This window comes from Apis cerana, linkage group LG5 (assembly GCF_029169275.1).
Source record: "Apis cerana isolate GH-2021 linkage group LG5, AcerK_1.0, whole genome shotgun sequence".
Lineage (NCBI taxonomy): Eukaryota > Metazoa > Arthropoda > Insecta > Hymenoptera > Apidae > Apis > Apis cerana.
The window spans coordinates 8,860,602-8,879,559 of record NC_083856.1 but is presented as its reverse complement, the minus strand read 5'-3'; the positions used below and the strand labels follow the sequence as shown (position 1 = coordinate 8,879,559).

The 18,958-nt window shown below is 48.0% G+C and overlaps 1 protein-coding gene across 4 annotated transcripts in view; it reads left to right on the top strand.

The window, feature by feature from the left end:
* Window positions 1–18,958, top strand: part of LOC107994315 (uncharacterized) — a 210,543-nt gene that overhangs the window by 149,554 nt on the left and 42,031 nt on the right. For all 4 annotated transcript variants that reach the window (XM_062074918.1, XM_062074916.1, XM_062074915.1 and 1 more), the window contains one exon: window positions 4,727–4,904. In XM_062074918.1, coding sequence (XP_061930902.1) covers window positions 4,743–4,904 — 162 coding nt within the window. In that variant the 5' untranslated portion in view covers window positions 4,727–4,742. The remainder of the gene's footprint in view (window positions 1–4,726; window positions 4,905–18,958) is intronic.

Below are 18,958 nucleotides of genomic sequence, written 5' to 3'. Positions count from 1 at the left end.
CAGCAGCCTCGTCATCCTGGGAATATATTTTTTCGCGCGTCGCTCACCGACGCGTAGGCTCGTCGGATGTGCTCATAATGAAATTACCGCGCGTGTCAGCTGCGCGAAGACACGGTTTTACGCGCAGCTTTTGGGCCGTGGCCAAGAGTATCCACGGAAAATCATTCCACCCTCCGTGATTTTAACGCACACGCGTTTCAAAATCGTCTGGCTGAGTGACGGAATGCGAGAGAGAGAGAGATTGTTTGGTTACGCGTCGAACAATCCCAAACAACCTTGTTCTTTAATACTACACGGATTTACAAAATCTGTCGAAACGACAGTTTCCAGATTCTTTTTCTTCCTCTCTTTTTTTTTTTTTTTTTTTTCTGTCTAGAACGTAGCACTTGGAAGTCGCGCGAGAAAATTAAAAGTTCTTTGTCATTCTTTTAACTTACTCTTACGAAGCATTGCAGATCGTTCTAACTTGACTTAAATGGGCGGGTAGAACTGGCGATATTTTAATATTTGAAAAAGGAAAAAATTCGAGAAAGGTTCCGCTAGACGGGGGACGTTTTTTAATTAAAGGGGGGAGGGGGAATTATTAAAATAATACGCATTTGATAAAATTAATTTTAACTTTCGTTCGGAGTGAAATACATAATTACACGCACGCCCTTTATTTTCGTTATACCAATTTAATTATAACCATCTACGTGTAACATATTTAAATAGCGCACGTCGCTAGTTCCTACCTAGTTAATTTATGCACAAACATAATTTATAGGTACTTGAACTTTCTCCAACGCTTTTCAACGCTGCCGTCCAGCTTCCAATTTTTCTCCGCGTAATCCTTTTATCGCCTCGACGCAGCGGTTTATAATCAATGCCTAATTAACGCCGTGATAACGACTACTTCTGCTCGTCATTCGCGTGCTATATTTTTCCAATCCTGGCTATATACACTTTCAAATCCTTTCTCGTCAAAATTATCCTACACCCCTCCCTCCTCCCGAGGTATATTCGTATTTATTAGAGGATCACGTGTCGGTGCGGAGAAGGAGCTTTTTTTCTTTTTTTTTTTTTATTTTTTCGCTATTTTTTTTTTTTCCAGTGAAAATGGCCACTCTCTCGAGCGCACAATTTCATTAAGGGCGACGTCCACTCTCCTGTTTTCGGCGCATCACTTCTAATTCTCGACTCCGGCCGAATTTTCAGCCGCGGTCCGGCTCAATTTTCGCTCGTTGGACGCAACCCGTTGTTCCCCTCGACTATTTCGAGAGACGCCCTTTCCCCGCCTCCTCCTCCTCCTCCGTTGTCCTCTGAGACGCGCACGACGAGATTTATCGCGCGAAATCGCGCGACGCGCTTCCAATTAACCCTCGAATAAATTCTTGCTCTCGGCCCCGACTTTTCCTCTCGCCAACCACGAGAAAGAGAGAGTAGTAATAGTAGTAGTAGTAGTAGTAGTAGTAGTGGTGATGGTGGTGGTACGATGGACGACATATTGTCCCCTATCGCCGTTCCATTGTCAGATCGCCAAGTTTACAATTTACCACTATTTTATCTCAATAATATATCGCAAACGGCACGTTGCCAAAGATAGGTTCGTAAAATTCTTACTGTATTAATATTAGAATTTCGGGAAAGAAAAAGAAAACTTGTACCTCGATAGACTGGATACTAAAAAAACTCTTATTCGGACGCGTAATTATTATCGTTACAAATTACGTTGAATACGATTCATGGATTATTTTCACATGGATAATTTTCGAACAGTTTGAGTGAGAAAAATTTTATCGAAAAGGGAAGAGAAAAAACGTCGCCGGTGTATTAATACCACGACGCTATATTTTCTTTTAATCTAAACAGGCGAAAGAAAGAAAAAAGATCGATAGAACGAGCTCCTTTGAAAGCGCGCGTATCGGCCCGCGATGTTTTTCTACCCCCCAACCCCATTGGGCCTCGGTCCCGAGCGACGAATATTTAACGCGCGGAAGACGCGGTTCGCCTGGAAAATACCGATAGGCTTGGCATTGTACCACCTCCTCCATTCAATCTCCCCCTACCTCTCACGCTCCCTTATCCCCCTTTTTTTTCTATATTCCGTTGCGCGAAAATCCCCGTCGATGTCGTACGACGGCTTTCAATGGCGGCGCGTTTTTCGGTTTCTCGGCAAATCGCGATGGAAATGGGCGGTAAAGGGGGTTTCTCAGGGTCGATCCCGAGCCTGCAATCTCATCCTCCAAAGCTCTAAAATTATTCGACTCTAAAATTATTCGGAATCACGGCGTGACGTGTCGCAATCGGATCTCGGGAGAGGCGAGTTGTCGCCGGTCGAGCGGCGTCGATTCGAGGGCGGAGGAAATGGGATCTGTATGACGAGGAGGGGGAGAGAAATGTTTGGAACATCGTATCGGGGGGAGAATTAAATAAAAATCACGCGAACTAGAGATTTGGCGGGCGGGTTCGGAACGGAGCCAGAAAACGAGATGAGCGGTTCGCGGCGTTCGAGCTTGGCTGCTCGTCCGCATTCTGCTCTGCATATGAATGAGGGGAGAGGCGAGGGCGAGGTTTGGGTGGATGGAAGAGAAGCGGAGAATGGAGGGGGAACATGGTTCGAGACGGGGAATATCGGGCAAGAAACGGAACGAAAGGAACGCTGCGTTTATTAAACTGTGCGCGGACGTGTGTGCCCCCTTCCACCTTTTCTTCTTCGACTTCATCCGCCTGTGCTCGCTTCGCTTCCCCTTTCCCCGATCTACATACATATATATGTGTGTACACCCTTTACACCCTTTCTCGACTCCACCACGCGCGAAAATAACGATTCCGCTACTTACTCCACCTTCCCTCGTGCTACTTTTCTCTTTTTCACCGATTCCGAATTCCAACTTTTCGCCTCTCGAACGAGGGGGCATTATCCTTTTCAGCAAAAAGTTACTCGAGAACGAATGTCAACGAGAGAGAGAGGGAAAGAGAGGAGAGACTTTGTCGAATCGCGGATTGTTTCCATCCCTCCCCCTGAAACTTTGCTTTCGTACGGATCCGAATCGAAAGAGAGAGAGAGAGAGTTTGTTTGAGAAAGGATCGGCAAAGTTTTCCTAGGCCGGTGTCGAATCGAGGTAAACGATTTGTTCTACGCTCGAAACTTGGAGTATGACGAAGAAGGAAAGTTAATAGGTTAGTTTCCTTTCGTAGCCATCTAATGGAGCAATCCTTTTTGCCTTTTCTTCCCCTTCTTCTTCCTCTTCTTCTTCTTTTCCCTCGTCATCTCGAAAGGGTTAGCGGAGCGAGCAAGTGTTCCTCGAACGCGCAGATGTTCCACGAGCGGAGCGTGGAGTATACGCGGAAACCGGTGTCCACTCGAACGAGAACACTGGTCCCATTATACATAGGAAACACGAAACCTCGTCATTTTAACCGACGTATTTAAAAAATATATATATATATGAGACTCGTGCAACTGGCTTATCGGATATTGAAACACCACCCACGGAGTATAGTCCTATCTCTCGTCGTCCCTCGATCGATATCGATTAAAGAAATTGGAAACGCGAGCGTTGGAGATCGATCATCGAAATGGCGCTTCGTATGACGAATAGATTCGGCGTCGTGTATCGAAGGATCTGTTCCGTCCCGATGATACACGCGCATCCTCCACAGGACGTCATAGGTTGCGGAGAGGCCGAAACAATTAATCAAGGGAATACAATCGTGTGTACAAGCGGATGGAGAGGGGGATGGGAGGAAAGCAGACGAACCGTTGGCGTGACTGATTCATTATGAGAGCGTAATTAAGTCCGTATATTAGCATACCGACTAGAGATGGAGACCCGTTGTTCCACAATCGGTCGGCAGCGAGCGGAACGACTTGACCCGAAGCTGCCTCCCATGCTAACGAGATACCCATCTTTCCAATAAACTGCGCGCACGCGCTAGTGCATGCGTAAGAAAAAAAAAGAAAAGAAAGGAAAAAGCCGCGCGTTCACCAATTACGCCATCCTCCGTTCCCTCGCGACTATTCTCTGGTCACCAGCCATTAAGAGATACGGGCCAGCCAGACGCGTATCTCTTAATTAGCCGGCGAAAAATCCACTCTCTGGCCGCCGTGAGGAGAAGAGGGGGTCCTGACCCGTTATCAATTTAACCCGTGGCCGCCAACTTTCTCGGTCAACCGGGTTCTTTTTCTTTTTTCCCTTTTTAACTCCTCCTCGTGCCCCGCAGTTCGTGCGCTGCCTGTTTTCCCCCGACGGTATCCTCCGGTTTTGCTAACGAGTTTATCCTCCATGACCTCTTCCTTTCCTTTCCTTTCCGTGGTTTCTCTTCCCTTTTGCTTTTTCCTCTCCGTGAAAGAATTGTTCAAGGCTCGCGTACGATCGCGGCTCCACCACCCAAGTAACGAGATTTCCGGCGTAGATTGTTTTCCCCTGCCTTGCGTTTTGCGGCGTTTTCTAGGCGGGAGCAGGGTCTGGAAAGGGAGTGATTCGGTTTCGAGGGAGAGGAGAGAAGAGGAACACGGTTGGTTCGCCTCGACTCGGCCGAAAAAAAGGAATGGAAGAACCGCCACGCGAGTTGGCAGCGAGTTTCTCGCGTGCGGTGGAAGGAGAAGAAAGGAGAAGGGAGAATAGATTACGAGGTGGTGCGTTAAAGGAAGAGATAAAGGTTCTGTCTCTCTTCCCCGCGTGCCGATTAATAGTTCTGTCAATAAGATTAATCGAGCGTTGATTTTCCGTGTGGTTTTCAGCACGCTGAGGTGGAGGATGGAGGAGCTGGAAACGCTGGAGAGCACGGAGTGCCCCGAGTGCCCCGGGCCACCCCCCGAGTTCCGGTTACCGCCACCCCCTCGGCCACCCTTCCTCACCGACGGCACCTTTTGCTCGGAGGAGCCACTCACCGAGATCGAAGATTGCGTCGCCATCCCGGTAAGTCCGATTCCTCCTCGATCATCTTTATCGCTTCCGCCCCGTTCCAACTCGCCAATTATTGTAAAAAATTAAACTTTGTCCCCCTCAACGTTTCAATCCAACGGGATTGAGATCATTCGATGCACGAGCTTATATTTTGCTCGGTGTCGAATCTTTGAAATTTATTTTTTTCCGCGCGACACGCTCCAATTTTCTCCTAATGTAAAACCTGGCCATTTTTTATACGATTTACATTACATTACATCAAGTATGTTCAATTTGAAGTAAAGCTCCGTTTCAATCGTTCGACCCATCCTCGAGTTGGCACCGCGTGTTTACCGAGCGGGGTATAATCGCCAGAATATTCCATTTTACATCGTGCGAAAAGGGGAGCACGAGCCTTCTCTCGTAATCTTCCTTGCACGCGAAAAGTCGTGCGAACGAATGGGAGCACAGTGGGATCGAAAGGTTTGATGAGTCCGGTGGAAATAGAAATCCCTGAATAGGGAGGAGCGGAATGGTAGGGGGAGAGAGAACAGGTGGCAGAAAAGAAACCGGTCGACGGTTGCTCGATTCATATCGAGAGGACGGCGGAGGATTTTTAAGGCGGGGATAAATTCCGGCGAACTCCTTATCCGACAAATTGAATCGGGGACACAAAAACCTCTCTCTCTCTTACTCTCTTCGTTCTCCCCCTTCCGCGAGAAATGCTCTCTTGACGAAATATCGGAGAGGGGAGGTGCGTTCGATCGAAAGAAAGATTTTCGAAAATAGGAAAAGAAAGAAGGGAGAGAAAGAATATCCTTTTGAAACGGTATTAAACGGCGGGTGGAAAAGGAAGAAGAAGGACATCTATTAACGGCGATCCAGGAGTAACGCGTGTATAGCCGCGTTAACTTTTCTCGAAACGCGGGGGAAAGAATTCGAATTAAAGTAGTTGGGGGCCGATATTCTCGATATTCCCTGTGCTAACTGTACAGGATGTACCCGAAGACTTTCGAATAAGTTGCAGTTTGCCGTAACGAGCTTTTAAAATTCTCCACGGATTCTACGAGGGAGGGAGGGAGGGGATATCGAAAGGCTTCACTTTTCCGGACGCGTTTGCCCGCCTTCCGCTTCGATATACCGCCGTCGCCCCGATTAATCCCCTTACTCCCTCCTCCCCGTTCTATTACAGTTGTCCCTTTTATTATAGTTGTCGTTCCATTCCGCCGTCCTTCTGTTTCCACCGCCGCAGCGCGCAAGGATTCACCGCCCAGGTGGAAAGTTGCGGCGGGATAGGAAAACGAAAGTCGCGGAACTAATTTCGACCGCGCGGATCGTTTCGACCGATTAAACGATCCATCCCCCCTCCTCTCCGCCCTGACTCGAGACTTTTTAACGAGGTAACTCGTTATTAAAATATCCCTTCCAAGTTTTACGATCCTACCCGTAATCCTCGTTCACGCTCTCTCTAAAATTTCATTTATGCGAAAGAGAGAATAAGAGAGAGGGAGAGAGAGGACTCTAGAGCGAGGATTAGTCTCTACGCGTCGCTTTCGCTCGTTAAGCTTTATCGCCGGGCAAATCGGCCGGGTCGGCGACACGGAACGGCTACGAAAAGAGAGCACGACAAGTGGAACGAAAGGGTGAGAGAAATGGGGAGAGATCATCGAGACGGATGTTAAAAGCGGGACCAGTTGGTAGGAGTAATCGGTCTGGCTCGCGGCTCCTGTTCCGTTACCCCGGACATGGAGAGATCGGCCGTTTCCTTCGGAAGCAGCGGAAGAGAGGGGGCGAACGTGGTGTTTCTGTTATTGTCTTTAGCGGCCCGTTAAAAAACCGTGTTTACCCCTGACAGGCGCCATCGGTCTGCCACCGCGTCTCCTCTTTTTCATCGTCGACCCTCTCTCTCCCTCACCCTCTCTCTCCCTCGAGCTTTTTCCTCCCGCGACGACCGGTGGCCGGATAAAAACGGCGCTGGCCTATTAATAGTGAACACGTGTCTCGTCGGCGTGGCGAACGTCGGGGACCCATTATCGCCCCACGATTTTACATCATTACGCGTAATTGGAGAATCCTCTCTCTCTCTCTCTCTCTCTTTGACCCTCTGTCCCCGTCCTCTCGAGATTTATCTTCCGTTTCGTTTCGATTAAACGGGCCGGGGAATTTCCGTGAGGGGGAAAAATCTTTTGAGAAAAGGAAGGAGAGAGAAGGAGAGAGGATCGATAAAGAGGCAAAGGGGAGGAAGGAAGAAACGATCGTATTATTTGAGCAACGCTATTTAGAATCTATAATTTATAATTTTTCTCGCCGACCTTCGTTCGACTTGGACGAGCGTTGTCGTTGGGGCGAGCAAGATAATTAATCTTGGAATAATTATTTAGCGCGTGCAGAGGATCCAGAGGGTGGTTCGAGACGCACGAGCGCGAGTTTCGAAGGAGAGCCGGGTTTTTGCGCGCTCTCTCTCCTCTCCCCGATTTTACGCGGGGGTGTTAAACGCATCGGCCTTCCTTAATTGAATTCTCTTCCCCGTTGGCGAGTTGTAACTACCGAAATTGCAACAAACATTTCGACCGTCCTCTCGAAGGTTCCTCCTGAAGACCTTCGTTCAACGGCGTGGAAATTAGGAGAAGTCTCTCTCCTCGCCTTTTCGGCTCTCCTCTCTTCAACCTTCCCCTCTCGAGACGTTCGATCCGCGGAGGAGGCGTTGTCCCCTTTCTTCAACGATCCGAAACGTCGATCTGTCCCGAGAATTATTATTCTCCTCCTCCCTCGCCACCGTAAATATTCTCTCCCTTTTCTCTCTGACTCGGTTTGATATCCGCGAGCGAAATTACATCTTGCTACGGTAAATGTCAAAGGGGATGGGGGGGTTGTTGTTAGAGACGGAGTTTATCCGACGGAAGAGAAAAGAGAAAAACGGGAGACAAGTATGAGCGAGGAGTGTATGAGGAAAATAAAAGAGAAGGTAGGATGATAGTGATTAAAAAACACGATTCTCGTAAACTCGTCTCTCGAGTTTTATTGACTCGACGATGGAGTAACGAAACTCCTGTATTCCCTTCGTTTTTTCTACCCATCTATTCCAGGTAGCCACGATCATTTTCGGGGGAGGATCCTGCTCGAGGTTAATTTCTTCTGGGCGATATTTATCGTCTAGAACTCTCTCTATAGTCGGTTACGCTGGGCCCGCCATCCCTCCACATTCTCCCCTTTTTCTCCCCCTCCCCCGTCATGAAAGTTTAGATTAAGTCTCGGGTATAATGCGACGAGTGCGACCAATTGGAGGACGAGTTTGAATTATCGTTCGCGCGAGATTGCAACCACCGTGTCTGGGAAGGGAAGGCGTAGTTGCAGAGGCCGTGAAACGTTATAGCATAATGAGAAAGTCGAAGAGGAGAAAATATCGTTGAAGATGTGGGAAAATCCAGCCGAGTCCTCCTCCCTTTCGATCGAGAATTCGGCCATTGTTGGGAGAAAGGGGATGAGAGACGAACGGTGGTGATGGAAAGAGATCCATGGCGATAGCTTTTTTCATTTTTGCGTCGAACCGAGTCTCGCCCTCGTCACGCCTGGGAATCCGCTTTGTTTCTGCCTGTGCTGTGCAGGGAGCCGACAAAGAAGAACCCGCGAGGAACGTTGAGAAGAGGGAAAAGAAGTTTTCGCGGCTACGATGAGAAGGGAACCAGGCTGGGATTATTTTCAGGAAGGTGGACTATTTTTCAGGTTAGCGATTACGTATCGTTGCCGCAGCTAGAACGGTTAATTACAGCACGAGCGGAATTGGTTTCGTTTATTGGGCTCGATGGATGGAAAGGTATCGTCGTTTCGAGCGAACCGATAGGCAGACGTTCGATATCCTCGTGAATATCGGCGGAGGAGGAGGAGGACCCCTCGTCCGGATTATCCCGAACCGATTGTGTCTCCTCTCTTTCGCCGATAGCCCGGATTTCCTGCCAATCCACTCGCCGTCTCGTGTCCGGTTTCAGCCATTGCGACGACTCGGTGTTGTTGGCCGATCCGAGCCTTGGGCCAACAAACCATGATAATTCCTCGATCGTTTATCGAATTTCATTTTCCTGTAAACTGATTATTCTCATCGTTCGAAAGATCGAATCGAATCTCTCGAGATCTTGAAACGAAGTTGAACGTTTCCAACGGTTGGAAGTGTAGCACACACGCGCGTAAAAAATCGCGATAGATACGAGAGAGAAAGAAGCAAATCCTTTGATCCCTTGCAAAGGTCTTTCTTCTGCTCGGAAGATTCCATTATACGGCGGATGAGCCACGCGAAGGCGGACAGTTACGCGCTTTGTTCCCGCGTACGAAGCATCAATTTATACCCGGGGCGGGCGTAATATTTTTCCATTTCTCGCGCGTATGCACGCCCCGCCGTATCATGGCGGCCTAGAGGAATTCCTTAACCTACTCTTTTCCGCTTTTCAATCCCCCGATTCTCGGCAAATGCCGAGCGTGTCTCATCAAAATGTCGCCGCTTAAATCCTTGGCAAGGTTTCTTCGGTTTTGACGGGCGGACGAACGAAACGGAGAATAAACCGCGATAAAGAGAAAGAGAGAAGGAGGACGGATATCTCGTTCCGCTGCTATACACCGGCGAATGTTGCCGCGACGTCTCGAGTCACCGGTCGTTCTCCTCCGTTTCACGATACGTTAAATAAAAATACAACGATCGCGCGATATAGAATTTCTCAGCTGAAGAGCTGCCGCTGGAACCGAGTTGATTATTAAACGGCCATTAAACGGACCGTGATCGAGGCTACCGCAGCGCCGGCTATCCCATAAGTGTTGATTATCGCGGATTAGAGTCGATGTTAAATCGCGAGCGTCGCGTCCGGCCGCGTTCGCGATCGGGCATATCACGTAATCAACGAGCGTGTAAGCGCGTAAAGTACCGGTTCGAACGTCCGGTATGCGCGCGCACGTATCCCGTCGAATGCATTAAGGAAAACGCGTTAAATCATCGATCATGTCGTAACCAGCATAACGAGCGGCGTAAATCACCGATTAATCCGCCATCCGTTATCTTCCTTACCCGTTGAAAATTTCTCGATCGAATTAACCGAACGGAACGAAAACAGGGAATATTTTTCGCACGGACGTGGTTAGTTAGTCGTCGGTCTTTGGACGAAGAAACACGGAAAAGTGAGTTAAACGACCTGCACCAAGGAGCAAAGGGGAGAGAGAGGTTGAAAGAGAGGTGGTACGGTAATGTCGCGCGTCGAGTTAATCTTTCGTCGAGCGAGGAGGAGAAAGATGTACAAGAGGGGATGCTGGCTCGACGACCCGTTTAGATAGCGCTGTTGTTGTTTGTCTAGCTCGGTGAAAGGGAAGAAGACCTGCTTCTCGACGATAGAAGCAGTCCTTTCCAGGACATACACACACACTCTCTCTCTCTCGTAGGTATGTACGTACTTACAAATCACAGAAGGAATCGTGAGCGTGTCTAACGAAGCGATAAACGTCTCTCGAAATATTCGAAATGGATATTCCACCGGATGAAGATGAAGTCACGCGAGAGAGAGAGAGAAATTCGAGAGAGGAAAAAAAAGAACCGGAGATCCTTAAGCATCGAATCCATAAATATGGAGTATCATCCCTTAGAGATATCCTTAATCTTGAAGCTATCTAAACGAAGTTTTAGGAGAAGGTAGAGACTGATATATATATATATAGTTAGATACCGTGTCTTATTCTTTCGTCAGAGGCAAAGAAATAGGTGGAAGAGCCTTAGCCGGAGGCTGATATCGCCCCCCGTCGTTAGCACCGTTATTATACCCCCGCGAATAAGAGGAGTTGCGCCATCTTTCGTCGATGTTCACAGGTTTTACCTTCGATATAAAGGCGACCAATAACCGTTCCACCCGCGGTAATAAGGTCCTCTGCCCTTGAAAGGGCGCGGTAAATCGAGCTTGAATCCTCTCTTTCTTTTCCCCGCGATCGAATCGTCCATCGACTGGACTGGATTGGACTGGAATGAACGCGTGGATAAGAATTTTTCTTGTGTAAGTTGAGGAGGGAGGATCGAGTGGTCGGAAATGTTTAGTCTGCGACGATTTAATCTCGTGAAGGGAAGCGTTACGAAGGATGGTGAAACTTGAAAAATGTTTTTGACGTAGGAATTTAATAGATCGGATAGATGTATCCTATAAAAGATGAACTTCGTTGTTGTAAACTATGTGTATATATATATATATATAACGGTACAAAGAGTATATATTTTTTTTCTCACTTCGTGTGTATGCTTATTTAAGCATGGATTGCCCGTCACGGGTAAGGAAGAGTTTTACTCTTTGTTTTTATATGCCTTTCCACCTCGAAACAAACAGTTACGCCGCGTCGTATAATTCCCGTTCGTGCTGGAGGTTTGCCGCATAGATAATCGTCGTTTCGAGTCTAGCATTTCTGTCGTCGAGCAAGAGCGTATAACTTCGAAAGAGAGTCGGCGGGAATGCGGAGAGGGTATAACAATAAAGATCGTGTTTCACACGAGCGCTCGAAGCATCTATAACTTGCTTGATTTCATTAAGATAAGGGGCTAATGGCGAGAAGGTTCAGGTTCGCTCATTGGAAGCGCACAATTTAACGCTAAAGAGTCGTAATAGAAGCGAAACACAGAGATGTTCTTCCATCGAGATCGTACATTCGATTAATTCGTGCGACGCGGTTCGAACACGCAGGCTAAACGTCATTTTCCGGATTTTCTTTCCGTTCTTTCATTTTTCTTTTTCTTTTCCAAAAAAAAAAAAAGGAGAAGAAAAAATTCTCTCTCTGAAATAAGAACGATTAACCGTAAATACAGATCATATGGAAACATAGATCGTACAGAAGGCAGACGCAACCAGAGGGCCGTCTGCATCGGCTCTGCTGCCTGTCGTCGGCAGCCGGTGTGTTTACACAGCACGGTTCCGTGGAAACGAGCACGTGAAAACTTTCTCGACCTTGCAGACGACCACGCGAAGCCCTTGAAAAAAAAATAATCACCCCTCCGTTCCCTCACATCGTTGGTTAAAAAAAAAACTTTCTCGCAAATCTTTCCCTTATCGAACAAAATAAGTAACAACTCGAAGAACGATAACCTTTCCAAGACTCTCGATTTTATGAATTTAATCGAACGAATTTCCCATTGCTGCGGGGACATATCGCTTTTGTTGCTCGCCGAATAACTCGCCAACAACTCGTAAACAATTTATACGAACGGTTCGTATAAAAGCGTAGGGGATAACACGATTCCCTCCCCCGTTCAAAGCTTTACGGCGCAGCGACATTTCGAAATTTCCTCGAGAACTCGAATCCATAATTCAGCGGAAAATAAGCAGCGAAGCGTCAAGCGAGAGAATTTGCGGTCAGCTGGGGAATTCCGGCTTCTCCTACCGGGGGGTGGGGCTGTTTCGTCGACTCTCGTCGGATCGCGGATGCGCTGCCAGTCCAAATGTTGACGCGGTTTACGGTTTCTCTCTCGTTTCATCCGAGGGATGAACGGGCGCTGTGTTTACGCGTATTCGGAATAATCAAGGGCCCCGTAACGAGGGTGTAGCGAAACCGCAGCCGCTAAGCCGAGCCTCGCGAGCCCAACGACCCTTTAACCCGCAGCATCCGCGGTCCCCGGCGGTCGTTAGTCGTCGCTAACGGGCCGGGTCATGCGGAAAAATTTCCACCCTCCCCCGCGCTCCATTAAAACCTCCTCCCTCGCGCCGAGGAAGCTCGAGTTTAGGAACAGAGTTTCCTCTCCCCGTCGAGGAGCTTGTTAAGATCCGCCGATATTATTCCGTGTACGAGGGTGGTTTCTTGCGGGATTTAGGGTGGCGTTTGATTGGGGAAGGTGTGAAAGATAGGTGGTTTTCGTGGGGGAGCGAATTCATCCGAGTGGACGAGGACGAAGAGAGGGGAGAGAGAGAGAGTAGCAAGTTTCTAAGTATCCGTTTAACAACGTTCGCGTCACTCATATTCGGTAAAAATTCTTAAACGAGCTTATTTCAGTACTTACGAAGGATCTTTCAAGGTATTTGGAAAGATATTCCGCAGGGTGTGATGAAGCTGTTGAATTGTTACGAAAGTAATACAAAAATGGTTTGTTAAAAGAATCATTCAGAATGTAAAACTTTGAAGCATTCTATACAAAGATGAGGTTGGATCGGCACAATTTGGACAAAAAGTTGTTGCCTATGTGATTTCTAAGACGTGATTCATATAAGACGTACAACTCTTCCATTTTCCTTTTCGACATCGAAACGAATTAGGGCAGGAATTTTAACAATTATTCCACTCGTTAAAGATTCGTAGAGTGGCAAAATGACAGGTTGGTACAGCGGCGCTTGGTGGTCTGAATTTCGTTGGAAAACCGGTGGTTGATATTCCTTGTTCTCGACGCGTGTCGTCTCTTAATCGTAGTTTCCCGTAGGAGGACGAAACGAGGGCAATGCGGGGAGGCATGGCGCGCGTCAAAACGTGCCAAACGGAGTGAAATGGATTCCGGGAGTGGAAAAAGTGAGAGAACTGGCGACATTTGCGGGAATTCAGTGAATCTCGCCGGGAATCACGGGAGAGTTAATCGAGTCGCTGCTCCTTTTTCCCTGCTGCTGTGTCGAGGAGAAAGAGAGAGGAAAGCCGTTCTTTTTTCTCTGGTCCAAAAATTGGCGAGAAACGATTCACCATGATCTCCGCGAAAGGTAACCGCATTCGAATTCTTCGATCACGCTTAACGCCACTATGGTATCCCGGTTGTTTGCTCCCGCGATACTTGCGGCGCATCTTTAACGATCCTGGCCCTGGGTTACGTCTAATGGCATCATTAACTCTTAACGAACACTTGCGCCAACTTTAATGACTAACGAGCCGCACCTCTTCGTATCCTTGTTAATTTCTCGAAAACTTTTATTCCTCTGGAGGGAGGGGAGTGTATCGATGCGATGAAAAATCCATCTTAAGAATCTTGGAAAGAATTTTAAATTACGAAAAACACGGAGTCGTTCGTCCACCGAGGAAAAGAAAATTGTGTAACTTCGCTTAAAAGGATTTTCTTCGAATTCCATTTAAACGCTTTATGAAGCTTCATCGTAAAACAATATCGTCTCAACGGGAGAAAGAAAGAAAGAAAAACGAAGCTCGTGTTAATTTTCCAGGCAGAAAGGAGAAGGAAAATGTACGATCCCTCTCTTTCTCTCTCCCAATATCTAATTCCCAGAGGTTGTGGTAAACGAGACGAGCGGCGAAAACAAGTGGCAAGGGCGGCGACGAAAAGAGGATAAGGAGGAGCTTTGTCCCCCGAAATCCTCGCAAGTTCCGTTCACGCTCGAACGACGGCCAACTTCCGCTGTCACACGCGGCGTAGACTAACGAGGGATTCCTAGGGATCTACACCCCGATGTTTCTCCAACACCACGACAATTACCACGAGATCGAACTCGAATACTCTTACTCTTGCCACGCTATCCGCTACGATGCTTCAATATATCTCTAAATTCTATCACTTCACTTGCATTTCTCTCCATCGTCAAAAAATGGATATCAATTCTAAACCGCCGCGCTCCCGTTTCTCGAATTTCCATCAAGTCCGTGGCCTCGGTTCTTTTTTTTTTTTTTCTTTTTGTTTTTCCCGGTCGAGACACAATTTCGCCACGTTTCCAGGGCCGCCCCCGGTTTCACGCTTTAATCTCGGCTCGGACCGGGTATCAAACGAAAAGGGACGGTTTAAACTTTAATACCGTTGATATTCACGCGAAGCTTTCATCCCGGTGGCACGGCCTTCGTGCCGCCGTGGCACAGTTTTCGTCGTCGCCGCGAAAAAGCCCCCGGTCACCCTGAAATTAATGCAGCTTCGAACTCGCTCGAGGTAAACGAGGAAACTCCGGCAAACTACGTTTCCACGGGCCCCGAGACCGCGTCATCCATTCTCAGGTGGACGCGTTTCCTCCGGGGAAAAGCGAGAGTTGGTTGGAAAGAGGGGTCGTTTCCCCGGGCAAAAGGCTATCGGGGAGGCCGCGATTAGCGGGGAAACCTCGGCTATTCCGGGCTTCTTCCTGCCCCGGAGGGAGACCGTCGCCTCTGTTTTTCGAGCGCTATATCGATTTAGATCGTCGTCCCTTGGACCCCAACTTTCGTCCAACTTTCATTGCTCGTTTGTCTTTCAATGAATAGCGTTTCTTCCTTCGTTCTTTAACGATGATAAAGCGCGCCAACTTTTATCTCTTTTCTTTATTTATCTATTTATATATCGATGGACTCGTATAAACTTTTATAATAAAGATGAAATAGACGCGATTAGATATCTGCCTATTTTACTCCTTATACGCAAATATATTTTATATAGCATATTCCATACAAATTTAACATTGCGAAATAACAGTTAGATTATATACGAATTTTTCTCTCCTGTCCTTCTATCGAGAATACGAGAAGTATAGAAAATGGAACGCGTGGATTCGAAAGAAGCGAGATTCACCCCCTTCCGATTTTCCGAGCTAGAAGCTCGGGCAACGTCTGCCAAGAGGCTAGATTAAAGGGTGGATGTATACACTGGAAGAGAATCGCGTCCCTGGTCGGCCTAACGATCCCTTTGGCGGCTGCTCGGATGTCACACGACGACAGGCCTTCCGCCGCCGGAATCGGCGCCGCCCGTGAAAAAGGAGGATCCCCGACAGAGAGCTACCGTTTCCTTCCTCGGATTACTTCATTATCGGCTGCCGCCCACCACCATCCTTTCCCCCTATTCTTCTACGAAAAAGATGAAAAAAGAAATCTCTCTCTCTCTCTCCAGACGCGAGGACAGAAAATTTTCGATCCGATATTCGATTCCTCTCGAGGATCGATCGGACGATAGATTCGCGCAGATTCCAATTTCTCCTGTTGACGCTTCGCTGGGACGACGAGGTTACGCAGAGTGGAGGGGCAGCGGTCGTGGCAATCGCTCGTGATTTGCTTTCAAAGCAGAGACCTAATATCGCGGGCACGCGTCGATTAAACGAGAGTCAGCGAACGCGCGGGATTCTTGTCGAGATCAATATAATAGCCACGGATGTAACCGGTTGTATAAGCCGAAGGGGTGGCGCGCGGGTTGATATTGACACAGGTAATACTCCCGTTTACTGGGTTAGTGGTTCGAAGGTAGGGTAATGAGCGTCTGCCTAAGCGTTTCCACGCTTTCCCCCAAACGTATGGAGGAGAGAATTACGCGTTGCGTGTGCGACGAGCAACGTTAAAACCGGTATATCAATTGTTCGCAAAGGGATTAAATTCGTTGCCAATGCAAGAGAAAAAGCGTTCTTCCAACGAGAAAGTTGCTCCTCGAATTCTTCTTCTTCTTTTTCTTCTCTTCCTCTCGTTCCTTCGTTCTCGTTCCAGGATAGATAAATTTCCGCGGCCTAACGTAGCAGAGATGGACGTTGAAACGATGAATCAGCGGGGACGAAATTTAAATAATGGCCACCCCGGCGGCCGATCGACGGGACGATGAAGCGGGGGTTGGGGAGGAAATGACGGCCGCGCGTATGCCCGTTGATATCACGTACGGCGCGCCAACTTTCCTCAACTGACGCATTTTAAATCATTTATGAATTACGAGCCGATTGATGAGATGGCGCCGGCAAAATTTCTAAATTTATTTCGAACGCCTCGAAAACGAAAGACCTCGTCGGACGGCCACGCGAAATGAAATTTACAGCAACTCTTTCTCTCTCCCCCTTATACTCTTATGTGTGTCCCATGTAATTTTCACGAGAGATTACTTTTTCGAATAGCTGTCGATTCGTCGGATACCAAAATGCCGAGGTGTCGCCATTATGAAATTCATCCTTGGATCAGAATCGAGAGGGGGCGTCGCGGCGAAGAAAGGAAATTCTCCTCGGTTCGTCGTTTAATCTCGCGGTTCGGGAGGTAATATTACGGCGCGGCCGAAATGGAACAGGATCCCCGATAAAAGGGAAATTGGAACTTTTCCACGGGATCGAGTGCCGACACCGCTGCCGATGGGCGTCGATCTTTCGCAAAGAAGCCGAGGGTGGAAGGGAGGAAGCCTGTAGAAACGCGTACCTCTTTTTTTCTTTTTTTTCTTTTTTCCATCCCCCTTTGTGCCGACCTGGTAACCGGCGAAAGGATTACACGAAAGAGTTGTCGCGAGATCGATGAGAAAAAGAGGCGACCGAGAAAGGCGAACGGCTCTTTTTTTCTCTACTCTTTCTTTTTTTCTTTTTCTCCCCCCTTCTCTCTCTCTCTCTCTCTCTCTCTCTCTCTCTCTCTCTCTCTCTCTCTCTCTCTTTATTGGAAAATATCAGAATTTTCAAGGGATCTATATTTAGCCGCACTAGAGAACGCGAGCCTGGCTAAACGCTTTTGCCTTCCATCGGTTATAGACCATGCTTTTAAGTCACCGCCCCTCATCCTCTTTTTCTCTCTTCTTCGTAGTCTACAACAAACGAGAAATTAACAGAGGGTGTAGGGAGGAGGGGGGAGAGAGATTGCAGGAGCGCGCATTTCCGCGAAGATTTCCATTTCCTAGCAAATAACACCGTTCAATTTACAGAGACTCTGTTCTCTCCTCTCTCTCTCACTGCGGTTCTTTCTCCCTGAATAACCTCGTTCCGACAAACTACCTAGCCAGAGAAGACACAGAATGCCGGATAGGTAGCGGAAAAACAGAGAGGGATGGGATGAAAGAGAGAGACTTTGCATCGAGAAGGTTCATTTGTCTTCGATTTCCCGCTACGCACCTGGGAATAGAGGCTTACCGCTCGTTACTAGACGGCTTACCGTTACGAACAGCCACGCACGGCCTCGCCCGCCTCTCCCCTTATACGTAATTTCACGAGCATCCGCCTTTGTCGTTGCACGATCGAACGGCAAACGAAAAGGCCGATCCTCGTTAACGATTACGAGTTTATCGTTTCTCCCTTTTCGTTACGATTATTTATTATTATGACGACGACCACGACTACGTGTGCGCACACAGCGAACAGGCGGGGTGGAAAGAGTGGGGAAAGGGCGATACGTGACGATAACACGGAGAGATTTAATCGGCGACGACAAGCGTTGATGGGTTACGTTAAGACGGAATATAATTAATTCGCTCGAAGACAGCTCGTTTCCCCCTGGCCGGGAATAAATCGGGGAATGGTAAATGGCGCGATTAATCGATTTCCGTAAGAGCGATGGCTGATACGCGTGGGATAACGAGTATTTTTCTAAATGAAAATTTCATCGTCCCTCTCGTCGAAGCCTCCCATTCCGGACGCGAGAATTCGATCTCTCGTAGCATTTCTCAACCTAACCTCGGCCGAATAATAATATTTTTCCTCGACGAGGAGAGATAAATTAACGATCCCTATCTCGATACGAGAAGCGTCGACGAGAGAGAAGAGTTGAGAATTATTCTCGTCACCTTCTGTACTTGCGTATCCATCTTGCGATCGATTTTTTCTGATTTGTGAAAAAAAAAAATTGGTCCTTACTCTATTCCAGAACAACGATTAATAGAACGAGTTTCGGTCGAGAGGAAAGGCTTGGTTCGTTTTTCGAGCAGTCAGATTTGGACTTGATTTGGCCAGAGGCGAGAGAGACAAAGTTTGAAGAGGAGACGGAAGGGTTGTGAATCGGTTACCATCGACCGTTCACCGAAGCGGAACCGCATTCGTTCCGTTTCGAATATCAAAAACAATTCGCCCCCACGGGCGCCACGTGGCACCCTGAGGGAAGGGAGAAGAAGGGTTGACTGGGGGGCTCCTCGTGACGAGACACACGGAGTGAAGTAGATTTTAGGCGAAATATCCTTGCACAGGATGGGACGAACCAACCAACTCCCTCATCGCATGAAATGGTAGGCGATATTAAAGCGCGTCCGGAATGTTGCTCCCGTGTCGTTAAACACTCCTACACACGGCACCCACCCCCTCCCTTGTATCTCTCCACCCCGCCGCTTTCATCCCCTACGATATTGCGCCATTTCGGGAGGGGGAAGGGTGGACCAGATATTATACGCTTCGAATTGCCATTCCGCGAGCTCTTCGAAAAATAACGCACCGAACCGATCCGCTCGATAAATGTCGAGAAATCCTGGATGATTTCTGGATCGAGCTTGCGTG